Here is a 14,412-nt window from a genome sequence, read left to right on the forward strand (position 1 = left end):
ACACACGGTAGTGTATATGATCAATTGTACTATATGTTCTTATCAGTAATAAAGTTTTGAACCAGGATAATGGCCACCTAGGATAGACTAAATTTTCCCAATTCCATTTGCAAGTAGGAGTGGCTGTGTTACTCAACTCTAGCCAGTAGAGGTCAGTGGTGCTGTCTTTAGTACCTTCAGGGAGCTCTCCTTCAGAGAGCTGGCCAGTATGCTGTCCTGCTGTCCTCTTCTGGGTCTCTTCCTCCATCTGATAACAAGGAGTAGATCTTGTGTCTGACTTTCAGGATGAGGATTACACCCTACTGATGTGGAACAGAGGGCAGAAGTAGCCTGGGCCTCAAGAGGCAGTTTGTTGTGATCCACACAGTCAAAGGCTTTAGCATAGTCAACGAAACAGAAGTCACTGCTTTTTCGGAATTCCTTTGCTTTTTCTATGATCCAACAGCCGTTGGCAATTTGGTTTCTGGTTCCCCTGCCTTTTCTAAATCCATCTGTAGCATCTGGAAGTTCTCGGTTCACATACTGTTGAAGCCTAGCTTGAAGGATTTTGAGCATTACCTTGTCAGCATGTGAAATGAGCCCAATTGTGAGGTACTCTGAACATTCTTTGGAATTGCCTTTCTTTGGGATTGGAATGAAAACTGATCTTTTCCAGTCCTGTGGCCACTGCTGAGTTTTCCAAATTTGCTGTCATATTGAATGCAGCACTTTAAAAGCATCATCTTTTAGGATTTAAACAGCTTAGCCAGAATTCCATCACCCCCACTAGCTTTGTTAGAAGTAATGCTTCTAAGGCCCACTTGATTTCACAATCCAGGATGTCTGGCTCAAGGTGAGTGACCACACCATCGTGGTTATCCTGGTCATTAAGACCTTTTTTGTGTACTTCTTCTGTGTGCATTCTGTGTATTTTTTCATGATGTGAAGAGCCGATTCACTGGCAAAAGACCCTGATGTAGGAAAGACTGAGAGCAAGAGAAGGGGGCGACAGAGAGTGAGATGGTTGGAGCACACCACGGACTCAATGGACATCAGTCGGAGCAAACTCCGGGAGATAGCGAAGGCCAGGGAAGCCCAGCATGCTGCGGTCCATGGGGTCACAAAGTGTCCAACACCACTTGGTGACTGAACAACAGGAGGCAAAGTCACTACGCCAAACCTGGACATTTTTACACAAGAATGCAGTCGATGTCTTGCGCATGTATTTTAAATATACAAATACTTGTGTATTTAAATTTTAATACACAAATATTTGTGCATTTTAAATATATGTTTTAAATATTTTAAAAATACTTATATATTTCAAATATTTTCACATATTCATGCTGGTTCTAGCCTGATAAGCCTCTGAAATGTTCTAGCTACTCTGTCCCACATCTAGGTTTTACCTGCACCCGAAGAAAAGGAGACCGGGCAAGATCATCTTCAAAGATGATGATCAGCTACTTCCATCAAGAAAATCAATCCTCAAGGAGTTAACTAACCAAAGGAAGGAGAGCCTTCTCAGCTGTATTTCCCATCAAGTCTGAAAACTGTTTTTAGAGACACCCAGCTCAACATGTGCTACACTTTCCCTGACTCATGCCATATCTTGCATTTTCCAAATAAGTGCAGGATTTATTATAATAAATGTCCTGCAATATTCAGTCAGTTCAGTCACTCAGTGATGCCCGACTCTTTGTGACCCCATGGACTATAGCACTCCAGGCTTCCCTGTCCATCACCAACTCCCAGAGCTTACTCAAACTCATGTCCATCGAATCAGTGATGCCATCCAACTATCTCATCCTCTGTTGTCCCCTTCTCCTCCTGCCTTCGATATATCCCAGCATTAGGGTCTTTTCCAATGAGTCAGTTCTTTGCATTAAGTGGCCAAAGTACTGGAGTTTCAGCTTTTGCATCAGTCCTTCTAATGAATATCACCAGTGAATAAAAAAAACAAAAACCTAGATTATTCTGGCTAGTTAGCCTAAGTCACTGCCATTTTAGTCTTAAATAAAACTTACTCCTAATATACAACAATGTCATTTAATTTGCAAAGGATTTCATAGTCACAACCTCTGATATATCTAACAGGAAGGAAATTCACCACTTAATTTATATAAAAAATAAATTGGCCCACCCATGTCACAGAGCTAGTTTACTGGCAAACCTGGGATTTGAGCCCTACGCCCAGCCTCCAAATCTTTCTAGTAAGATCCAAGGTGTTCCCAACGGTTCTTGAATGGCCCATTTGAAACTTGTGCTTTTATGGATAATTTGGTTCTTCATGACCTAACCCCTGAACTGAAACCTTCAAGCCTATCAGAAGCTATCATTCTTTCACTATTTTTTGAGCATCAGCTCTAAGCCAGGCACCGTTCTGACCAGAGTGTGTGAACCATTGAACAAAATAAAACTTCTGCCTTTGTGGAGCTTACAATCTAGTAAGAGTGGACCATGAACTTGAGAAAATGTTAGGATCTGTGTTCAGCAAACAGGACTAAAGTAGATCAACGTGGGAATTAGAGCTGCAAGTGGGTGAAGGTTGCTGAAATATTTAAAAAAGGTGCTCTGTGTAGCCTAAAATGATAGCTGAGCCAAGACTTGAAGGAGGTAGGGAAGGGAATTAGAGCACCTAAAACACAGTTTTTCTTTTTCTTTGAATGGCAAGCAATGCAAAACCAAGCTTTGACTGAGTGATGTAAGGCAACATAGGCCCCAACAGATGAGTACAAACAGTTGTGTTTCATACCTCCAACCCAAGAGCTCAGGATCACTTTTTAAGTTTCAGGCGCTAAACACATCTAAATGGAAGTCTTGAGGATCTTAAATACACTGCTGTGTTGAAAACAGAACTGTCAGAACTGATGGTCCGCACTGCAAAATATACACGAAGAGTGACAAGGGTTGTCTCTTAGTCACTGTTGAAATATGTGCAGGCCTGCACGGTGGCACATGGAAATGTCATTTGACTCCTTCTGGAGTGATCGCTTCCTGTTAAACTGAAAACAATGTTTGCCTGTATTTACAAACTATTAAAGTGTCCTTAACCACAAGAATAAAAGTAAAAAGAAAATATATGGTAAATAGACTGAGATCACAGGCTGAGAACATCTTACAGCTTTGGGAACAAGGACTATTTTTTGTTTGGGGGATGGGGAAGGTTAAAAGAAAAACAAGAAAAACAAGCTCTGTAGCCCTGATTACCCATGGGAGAGCATGCCACAGGCTAGAGTTGACCAGATTGCAGGCCTAGCTCTATAATATCCAGGTAAACAAAGGGGCGAGTGAGGAGCTGAGCAGGAGGCAGGGCCAGGAAGGAAACAGTTACTTGGGGCTGCAGTAGAGTGACCAGCCGGACTCAGCCACTCAAGGACAAAGTGGACCAGTTTCTCAAAATAATTGGTGGTTTCATGCAGTAAAAACAAAATGAGGATGAATGCTTGGAGCTTATTCAAATAAGAGTAAGAAAACACAGCTAGAAATAGTTGAATACAAGTTTTGTATTGAGTTAAAAACTGGACACAATCAGTTTATCAACTAGTTTATTTTTCTGGAAATGACTGTGTGTTATTACAGCTGACTTGAGGCTGTATTCATGGGCAAGAGCACCCCCAACTCACACACAAGACCTCAAATCACACCATACCTATTATATTGGGTGGTTACCGACAGAGTCACCATAAAGAATTATGTGGTTAATATATGGAACATTTTCACAGCAACTTGGAATAACTGACAATACTATGTTCAAAGGGTGAATGCAACAAGGCAGAGCCCTGGGCCCTACCCAGCTCTGGAGAATGCCATACACACCACCAGGGCAGAGCGCCCCCCAGAGTCTGAGCATGGCGGTGCACTTGTCTGCCTAGTCACCACTATTCACGTTTTAACCATTTGTTGTTCTTTCGCATTTTTAACCTGATTTCACAATATAGTCCTACAAACTTTCTTAAGTGCACCAGGCTTTCTAGGGAAAAAAAAAAATTTTGCGTTGGGAAAAAAGTGGAATAAAGCAGAACCACCTGATTTCTTTCAGAAAGGAAATTCCACTCATCTGTTTTTTGCTGTCTCTTAACTTGTACCCCAACTGCCCACCTACATATGGGTTCCTGACTGAAGGTTCTAACCTAAGGTTGGAAGGGGCACCAAGCTTGTGCCAAGCCCAAAAGCCATTGAGGTGCCTTTTGCTGCTTTGGAAGACGGTGGCTTCTTACAGACCAGGACATGATAGCAAGAACAGGCTGGCTTGGGACTTACAGGGAAGCCAGGTTAACAGAGCAGAGCCTCTGCAGCTTCGGTGTGCAGCAGAGTCACAAGGAGCCAGTTAATGCAGCTGCCTACGCTGAGATTCTGAGTCAGCTAAACCCGGGACAAGACGCAGACATTTTAACAAGCACCCCCCACCTCCACTCTGCTATCTTCTCATGTAGGCAGTCTTCCACCTTCAGCTCTGAGGAGCACATAAAGCAGTGATAAGGCATTTATCTGTGGAGGAAAAAACCACGCACATTCTGCCAACAGACAACCTGGGCACCCCGCCCCCAGCTCCCTTTGCCTTTGGCCTTTGGACAGTGACTCCTGGGTGGTGAGGGGCGGAGTACACGTCTGACCACATCTGGGCGACCCCTCAAAAGGCCACTTTCTCCCAGTTTCCCGCTCAGAGTCCACACGCCATCTACTCTAATACCTACTAAATAAAGGCAACATTTCTAACTCATTTTAAGGTATGCAATTATTTTATTTCCTTGGCCTGACAGCAGAAACTTCATTATACAAGAGCCTGCATCTTGACAGAGCTGACCCTCAGACTTCCCCCACGGGAAGGACCCTTTTCATTCACGGAGATGAACTGAAGTGTCTTGAGATGAATTGAAATGTCCCATCTGGGTGCAAATTCCTGCTTCCCACCCAGATCATAACCCTAACGTGAAAATAATCAGAGTCAAATGGAATTCCCAAGAAGTAGGAAAAGTCACCCTTCTCAAATTTTTCTAACTAGCAGCTGTGGGAAATTAAGACCCAAGGAGGGGGTACCACTGGCCCTCACCATGCATCTCTGTGCATTGAGCAAGTGGAGGATGGTGAGCCGGGAGCAAGAGTTCTGGATAAGCGGGAGGTGCAGACAAGCCATCTTACCCCATACCTGCCCCTTCTATACGTAACTCCGTTAACTCATGGAGTGAAGTCTGGGAAATGTCAGGACGAGTGGTTTTAGCCTATTACTGAAATGCGTGACACTCATTCAACTCCAAGGTAGGTGTGGGGAAAATGGGTACCACAGAGCAAAGCAGGTTAGACAGAGATGCTCAGTACTCATTCAGTTCCAGTTCTATGCTATGGAGACTATCTTCGCAATCCTGACATCCCTCACGCCTGGCCTCTACTCTCCAGCAGAAGGGGAGCTCCATCTAAGTGTCTGGGTCTGAGGTCTACAGCCACCACAGGGTGGTGGGCTGGGTACTGTGATGCTTGCGAGATGACCACTGGGATGTGGGAAGGATGTGGGAGATAGGAGAGGTCAGGGGCCACAACACTTCAATTACAGTGGGTCTCTTGGTCCCCAGGAATGGTCCACTACCAGCCAGTAGCCCTGCAACATTCTCAACCCCTTTCCCCACCTGTCTTGTGCAAATGTCAAAAACAGAATCTCTGCCCAAAGCAAAGGAGAGCAGGAAGTTACCATGGTCCACGGTCTCTGGCCCCAACTTGCCCACCCCCCGATTCTTCCATGGAAATCAGATTTCGCAGCAGTGTTTGTTGTGAGACTGGAGTATCCCCATTTTTTTTTTTTTCCTATCAAAGCCAACTCAACAGCTCTGTCCTGACGTGCTTTCTCCCAGGGCTGAGAAAGCAGCAAAAAATGTCAATCGAGCATGTGAAAATATGGTGATGGTGTGTGTGGTGTCGTGTTTCCAGGTGTTCCACCTCTGTCTCCTTCACGGGGGGAGCCCTCCCTCTGAATCTCTCTCCCCAAGCCCCACACTTGCCCCTCCCCCTGCCCCGAGTCCGGTCGCTCCCATCGGCCGGTTTCCGCCACTCACTTCCCGTAGACACTCTCGTCACTGTAGGCCACATACAGAAAGTAGTCTTCCTCATGGTTGTCCTAGGCAAAGAGGGGAGAGAATGGTTTAGAAACATAATCAAGTTCATCATCCCTAGGGTCTGGAGTCTCACACAACCTTGCAGGGTAGGCACAGGAGGAACCCTTCATCCCCGTTCAAAAGAGGATAGCGTGACTCCCCTGCTGGTCCAGTGCTGAAGACTCTGAGCTTTCAATGCAGGGGGTACCAGTTTGATCCCTGGTCAGCGAACTTGGCTCCTGCATGCCACTGGGCAGGGCCAAAAAAACAGGGATCAAAGAAGCAGCAGAAGTGGCTGGGATTCAACTTTGAACTCTAAGTTCACAAAAACCTTCATGGAGAACATCGTACACATCAGAGATATGAAGCTCATTCTGGCGAGAAGAGCAATGACACAACATGATATATTGTTGTTAACTGCTGCTCAGTCACTACGTCAAGTCCAACTCTTCTGTGACCCCATGGACTACAGCCCACTAGGCTCCCTTGTCCATGGGATTTCCCAACAAGAAAGTAGGTGGGTTGCCATTTCTTCCTCCAGGAGATCTTCCTGACCCAAGGATTAAACACGTGTCTCCTGCACTGGCAGGCAGGTTCTTTACCGCTGAGCCACCAGGGAAACCCATTAACCATATAAATTTGAAAGTGAAAGTCACTCAGCATGTCAGACTCTTTATGACCCCATGGACTATACAGTCCATGGAATTCTCTAGGTAGGCCAGAATAATGGAGTGGGTAGCCTATCCCTTCTCCAGCAAATCTTTCCAACCTGGGAATAGAAGGGATAATTATATATATTGGGATATAAAATTATATATATTGGGATATATATGAATATAAACCAGAGAATATATGCTGTGGAATAAAAACTAGAAATTATTAGAAAAGTTCACTAATAGGATACAACTATAAGGCAGTATTGTGTGAAACCCTTTGAAGAATAACGATGCAGTTACAGTCTAAGGTGATAAATCATGATCAAGCCCTCTACTATAGTTTATCATCATATTTTTAGTTTACCAAAAATTAAACCAAATAAAATCATTCAAGTTACTATCCCTCCAACTGAGTTGATTTGTGAAGACAAATGAATCCACTGCAAGACTGCCTGGTCTTTAAATTTCATTTGATTTGGTACATCTGTGGTCAGAAAGCACTTCCTGCTGTTTCAATAAGGACACTCCAGTGTTAAAACACCACGGCAGGGCAAGACTGAGAAAACAATTCAAAGGGAATGAATCCAGTGGGCCGTTCAATTGCTGAGGGACAAGAGACACGTGATCTCCCAGAGCCTGACACGGCCATGTGAGAGCATCCTGATAAACGCTACCTCCACCACCTGCCCCACTTCCCGAGTGTGTGGATGATAACACCTGGGACAGAGGCTAGAGAAGGCCAGACGGTACGGCCTTGTTGCCAGGACAATTACCTCATACAGCTGGCCCATGGTCGCACTAGTGGGAGGTATGGTGTTGTTGACAAAGAAGAATAAGGCGTCCTCAGGTCTCAGATGGATTCTCTTCCGGATTAAGAAGTAGAACTGGCCAACTGGATGGAGGCGGTGGGGGGCAGGAGGGGTGGTTAGGAAATGAAGACGAAGCGGAAGAAGACGAGAGGTTAGCAAGAGGGTAGTAAAATCCAGAAGACAATTCTACTGCACCTGTTTCCCAAAGCACCAGACTGGCATTATGATCTGAGCAGAGCCAAACACTGTCCTGCAGCTTCAGAAACAAAAACTGACATGGCAAGAAGCCTGTGTGTTCCTTGATATGCTATGGAGTTTAATTCCTCAATCCGTCTCCACTTTACTCAATTTCAGACCTAATGCTAACATTCCCACGGTCTAAATCTGATTTGAAACACACTTCTCGGAATTATTTGGGGTCCAGTGGTTAGGACTCTGGTGCTTTCAATGCCAGGGCCCAGGTTCTATCCCTGGTAGGGGGAACTAAGATCCCAAAGCCACATAATATGGGAAAAAAAAAAAAAAAAAAACAACCAGATACTTTCATGTCCATTTCCGCCTAAGACAAACTTGTGATGGACGAGATCTGCTGGACTCCAGTAATCTTAGTACAATCCCTCATCCCAATGTCGGGGCAGTGAGTGCCGTTCAGTGCTTTATTTTTCACTGAGCACACTGAAAGGTTTCTGCTGCTGCTGCTAAGTCGCTTCAGTCGTGTCCGACTCTTTGCGACCCCATGGACTGCAGCCTAACAGGCTCCTCCGCCCATGGTTTCTAGAAGGCTGATACTCAAACCTGACCACTCTGGAGCAAACACATCTACCAATATCTTTCCAAGTGTCTCCTGGATGTAGTGGTTAAGTAAATAAAGTCACTCAGTCGTGTCCGACTCTTTGTGACCCTGTGGACTGCAGCCCACCAGGCTCCTCAGTCCATGGGATTCTCCAGGCAAGAATACTGGAGTGGGTTGCCATTTCCTTCTCCAGGGGATCTTCCTGACCCAGGGATGGAATCCGGGGTCTCCCGCATTGGAGGCAGACACTTTAACCTCTGAGCCACCAGGGAAGTTATTCTATTAAAAGTCAACATGAACAATTAACGTATCTTTTACAAATCCAAACAGTATCTACAAGATGTATGAACAAAAAACCCATAACTTGAAGAGGTCAAGGTATTCAGCTGAGAATCTCTATAATGTGATCTTCCCAACAAATTAGTCTGGTTTTCCTTATGGTGTAAATTGGTACCACAATAACAAACCTGAATTTTAAGCAGCTTATATAATACGCATCTGCTCTTTTCTTTCAAGCTCTCACACTCTGCTGCCTCTAAATCAAACAAGGCCCTACAACAATGGGAAAAGCTTAAGGAAATCGGTGATGGGAAAGAACAATTACATCACCATCGCTGAATCACCCAACTCTCTGGGGCATCCCACTCACTTCCCTCAGTTCTACCTCCCCTCAAGCCCACGATCACATGCACACAGGAAGGACTGGGAAGGCTCTGCTGTGGGAGGAAGGGTCGGGGAGGACAGAGCATTACCAGTGAGGTCAGAGGGCACGAGGTACTTCCTCTTGTCCAGGTCAGGCACCCTGGCCTTGGGAGCCTTCTCCACAATCACCTGGGAGGACAGACAAAGGGGAAACAAACTTTCTTAAGAAGGTTATAATTTTCTTACTGAAACAACAAGAGGATAGGGAAGGGATATTACGAAAAGCAAAGAGGACCTTGATTTTAATTACAAGTTACCTATAAGATGTGCGTGTGTGCATGCTAAGTTGCTTCAGTTGTTTCCAACTCTTTGCAACTCTATGGACTACAGGCCACCAGGCTCCTCTCTCCTTAGGTCTCTAGGCAAGAATACCGGAGTGGGTTGGCATGTCCTCCTCCAGGGGATCTTCCTGACCCAGGGATGAAACTAGAGCCTCTTATGGCTCTTGCATTGGTAGGCAGGTACTTTGTTATAGGATATATACTTTCTGGCATTTAGTTGAAGCACCAAGAAAATTGTCTGGATTTTCTCAAGTGGTCCTGAGTACCTACTAGGTTTATTCTTTCTCATAAATGATATTTATCTGTAAAGGTACAGATAATGTGGTTTAAATTTTGTACTTCATCAAAATTTTTTTGAGAGTGACTGTAAAAAAAAAAAAGTGCATTCAAGGCACTATTAAGTGAAAAAAGTGTTAAAATAGTCCTTATATTAATAGAATGTCAGTACAATAACCCATAATAACCCATATTGATTATCTGTTAGAATTTTAAGAGATTTTCAGTGTCTACATTAAATATTTCTACGATACTTCCAAGTTTAGAAGGGTCATTTATTTTTGTAATGAAAAGGAAAAAAAGATCAAAAGGGAGGAGATATACGTATACCTGTGTTTGACAGAAAACAAAATTCTGTAAAGCAATTATCCTTCAATAAAAATAATTAAAAAAAGGAAAAAAGATACATAAGTTATACATGTAGATGTATAAAACAGGAAATATTTTATAAATAAAATTTCAAGCAATACGTTAAATAATGTACTTAAATATTACAAAAACACATTCAGTATTTATATACTATATAAGTGATATAATATGTAATTTGATTTAAATTATAAATACTTTGAATTGATTATAAAACCATCAGTTTTAGATTTTTAGTCTAGAAAATATAATCATTTTAGGTAGAAGATAAGGAAAGTACAGAAAAGTTAAAGTATAAACAAACACTGGGCACAGGTCACATAAATTCTCTTAACTTCAGCACTCCAAGGAGTAAAATATGTATGTATGTTTAGACGCTCAGTTGCGTCCGAGCCTTTGTGACCCCATGGACTGTAGACCACCAGGCTCCTCTGTCCATGGGATTCTCCAGGCAAGAATATTGGAGTGGGTTGCCATGCACTCCTCCAGGGGATATTCCCAACCCAGAGATCAAACCTGGGTCTCCCACATTTCAAGCAAATCCTTTACCATTTGAGCCACCAGGGAAGCCCAATAAAAAGGAACACGGTAACCTTCAAACACACCTTTTACAGACACATGGAATGGATCCAACAAACTCAAATAATCCATAAATCCATAAAACTTTTATGTGAAAAGGCTTTGTAAACTGTAAAGATCTAAAAATAAAGATTTGGAGAAATCTGAAGCTTTTAAATTTAAGGGGATAGGTTAACATAGTGAAAAACCTACTTATTTTTGCAGAGAAAGAGAATTCTGCACCAGGAAGACCAGAAGGACATTATCACACTTCAGTAAGTCACAGGCACAAAATGAGGAACAGAGTAGTAACCAACACAGTGATATTGTCATAACTAGACTTATCATGGTGTCTTGAAATGTACATAAAAAAACACTATGTTGTGTAACAGGAATTAACAGTGTTGTAGGTCAATTATACTTTGAGAGTAAATCCTAAGAGTTCTTATCACACACATTTTTTTTTTCTATTTCTTTAATTCTGTATCTGTATGAGATGATGAATATTCACTAAATTTATTGTGACCATCATTCTATAAGGTATGTAAGTCAAATCATGATGCTCTACACTTTATAGGTATACAGTGCCATATGTCAATTATATTTCTATAAAACCAGAAGAAAAAATAAAAAAAAAAAAATAAAACTTAAACCTGGAGTACTGATATATGAATCAGAAATGAAAGTGGGAAGAGCACAGGAACAGACCAGTGAAGATCCATCAATGAGGCAGCAGGTAAATAAAATTAAAAGGGAAGGAAGGAGTATAGCATTGTGCTACGCAGGAACTGAGACCTGGCAGCTCCAGCCCCAATTAATACGAGATGGAAACCACAAGAAGGGAGCAGGAAAAGAGAGCAACAAAGACAAGTGCAATTGAATCAGGGTACGTGACTGCTTTAATAACAAAACAGTCCAGTGAGAAAGGGCTTTGGAAATCATTTAACCCTCTTTTCTGTCAACATGACACTTCAGCACAGTGAGATGCAGAGTTCTGCCCAGAACTAACATCAAATCTCAGGATTCAAAGAGCAAAGCTCCTTTTATTATTATTATATATATATATATATATTTTTTTTTTTGGTCATCAGGAAGAAAGCCACACACTGAGCAGCTGGCAGGAGTTTGGCCACTGGTTAAACTCCAACTGGAGAAATCATGAGATCTGAGTGAGTCATAAGAGCTTACAAATTATCAAATAAGTAAAATATTTAACAGCAAACAATGAGAAAAAAATACAGGGATTAGCTGAAAGTCTGGGTGAATGCATGGAAATAACTGAAATGGGAAGGGCTGTTTCGAGGAAATATAGGAGAATTTTAACTAGATTTTGGAACAGGTACAATTCTGAGCTTGTAGCTTATACAGAACTATTGGAACAGAGCTTTAATCTTGGAGTTCTGGAAAAAAATGGTCGTCATTTTGCTTACTGCAATGTTTTTCTGGCATCATACTGCCATCTTAACTGTTGAGGGCAGCAACAGTTGACTTCTCTATTTCCAACACCTGACAGCACAAGGCACGCTTAAATCATTCTTAAATCATGAACTGCCTTGGACCTTGAGAAACACTATGGCCTGGAGGATCCAACAGCCAGGATCAGAATCCCAGCTCAGGCACACATCAGCCACTTTCAGGAAGTTACTCCATTTCTTCAGATCCTTCATCTGTAGAAAGGGATTATAATGGTGTGAGGACTAAGTGAATGACTACAGACAGGGCACTGAAGATATTCCCAGGGACGTGGTAAGCTATCAATCAAAGTTAGTTGTCACTTGAAAATATTATAAGAGGGTTAGGATGGGCGTCACCAAGACTTGGTGGGAAACTTTTAAAACAGTCATCCAAGATCCAGAGACCAGGAAAGAAATTTGCGAAGCAATCCTTTAGTAGGTAATAGGGCTAGTTCTCCTTTTCAGCTGGAAACACCTTTGTACATAATTCCTCTAATGTAACAGCCTTCATGTCTCCCTTAGTTTACAGAAAAAGTACTGCAAGAGGTTTATACGGCCCACGTCGCTTCTGGCAGCTGTAAGAACATGAAAAGGTAGATGAAGACTGGAAAGGAATTCACCATCAGATAACTGAAATTCCTTTACACGTAAATTACCTGTAATATTTATCCTAAAGTCCCTGCCCTAAGATAAACAACACAGTCTTAGGGTCTCTAATCCTCCTATCTCCAAAACTCAAGGATTGCTGTTCCCTCTATCACACTTCAAAAGCCTTCTGCCCTCAAATCCAGCTACGCAGCCCACAGTAGTGAAAACCAGGCAAGAGGCGGGGGGAAGGGTGACAGGAAAAACGCCCGGATGCAAAAAGACACCTTGGTATTTCTTCCCTGTTCCTTCTCTCCGCCTGCACTAGGTTTAAGAACATAAACCTGAGTCCAAAAACCCAAGAAGAGGGTCTCAGTCCTTCCTGATTGTGTTCAGGTACAATGTGTTCAGAATAAACACCGGCCCACACACCCTGGAGCCAAGAATGATGAGGCAACCGGGTTGCTGCGCAGACAACGTGACCTTGTTTTCTGGGCCAGGCCTCTCTTGTGGCGTCCCCTTCCCTTCCTAATCCTCACAGAATAAAATAAAAGATCCAATGGCTTGCGAACATTTCCCTCCCAAACCCAAGGCTAGAAAGGGCCAAAGTCCTTCCGATTAACGGAGAACCACCTAAGGGCGGAAATTGATGGGAGCAAATCCCCTGGATCTGTCATTCCTGAACACTTCCATGCTACCTTAAGGCAGCTTATGGGTGGTCCTGACCTCATCATTCTCGCGCCAAAAAGCTACATTTTGAGTACACCCCAGCCAACACATCCACTGAACACTGCTGAGTCACTCAATCGTAGGATCCGTTCTAAAACTGCGGTCAGCTCTAAAAGATGGGGACCGGCTCTAGGGATACGAGTTTTAAAAGGTCCGCAGTCCGAACGTCCATTCCACTGGCTCTCCCCGTGGTGAAAGGCGTGCAGGTTGAGTAATTTTAGGGGCCACCCTTCTGTGCCTTTGGGCAGCCATCACGACTCCCCCGTCCCCATCCCCATCCCCCCCTCTCCCCCCAGGACACTCACAGGGACCCGGTCCGGATATTTCTTCCGGATCTTTTCTCCTTCCTTTTTCCGATACTCAAAGGGATGGTCCTCCTTATACTGGAACTTCATGATGAACCGCAGGATTTCTAAAACCCCCGGACGGGGCCTGCCTCCCTCGCGGACGAAGGCGTCTCTCCCGTCTTTTGATGATCCCTTTGGGCAATTCGCAATGAGTCTGAGATTCGCTTCCGAGAGGCCAGCCCACGTCGCAGCGCCGCTCGGCAGAGCTTTCAGAAAGGGTGGACTCGGCGCCTGGGTTCCAAGACAGGATAGGGCCAGGTAAAGAATTCCCGGTCGCTTTTCCCGAGAGCCGCGAGCACAAAAACAACACGACGGCCGGCTGATCCTGTGACGTCAGGAAGCCCCGCCCCCGCGAACCTTGGACCGCGGGATGGGGGTGGGCAGGCGCAGTCCATTTCAGTGTTTTCTCATTCTAGTTACAGTTTCCCCGAATACAGTCCAATTAGAACACGAGAAATTTTCACATTTTATTTTATTGTGACAGTGACATTAGAGGTGTTTATAAAACAACAACAAAAAATAATGTTCTAAAGATGTCTTCTACCCTCTCCGCCATTTCTTGGTTGGGCCCCGAAACAAATACAGATGGTAAAAATCCAGCTTTTTTTCAGCCTGTTGGGATCTGGAGTCTGGAAAGAGGTGGGATGGGGGTCCTCGAACTCCTTTGGCCCATTCAGAGGTGCCCCGGGCTTGTATTTCGCCCTTTGTTCGTTCATTGATTACACTGGTGCCTCGGATGCTGGGCTGGCTGCCTCCGCCCCTTGACCTCTCGTTCACCACGTTGGTGTCAT

General features: G+C 43.8%; 1 protein-coding gene across 2 annotated transcripts; it reads right to left on the reverse strand.

Annotated features, from left to right (window-relative positions):
* Positions 1-3,510: 3,510 nt before the first annotated feature.
* On the reverse strand, positions 3,511-13,935 carry GABARAPL1 (GABA type A receptor associated protein like 1). Of its 2 annotated transcripts, none has more exons than XM_052641521.1 (5): positions 13,580-13,935; positions 9,076-9,154; positions 7,495-7,613; positions 6,027-6,088; positions 3,511-4,470 (listed from the first exon to the last, which is right to left on the reverse strand). In XM_052641521.1, exons 1-5 carry the CDS (start codon positions 13,667-13,669, stop codon positions 4,467-4,469), a joined length of 354 nt encoding a protein of 117 aa, XP_052497481.1. In that variant the 5' UTR covers positions 13,670-13,935; the 3' UTR covers positions 3,511-4,466. The 2 variants fall into 2 exon arrangements, with proteins under 2 accessions (XP_052497481.1, XP_052497480.1); XM_052641520.1 differs by lacking the exon at positions 3,511-4,470 and adding an exon at positions 4,535-4,906.
* Between the last annotated feature and the right edge of the window lie 477 nt (positions 13,936-14,412).

The sequence above is a fragment of the Budorcas taxicolor genome, chromosome 5, assembly GCF_023091745.1.
Source record: "Budorcas taxicolor isolate Tak-1 chromosome 5, Takin1.1, whole genome shotgun sequence".
Classification (NCBI taxonomy): Eukaryota; Metazoa; Chordata; class Mammalia; order Artiodactyla; family Bovidae; genus Budorcas; species Budorcas taxicolor.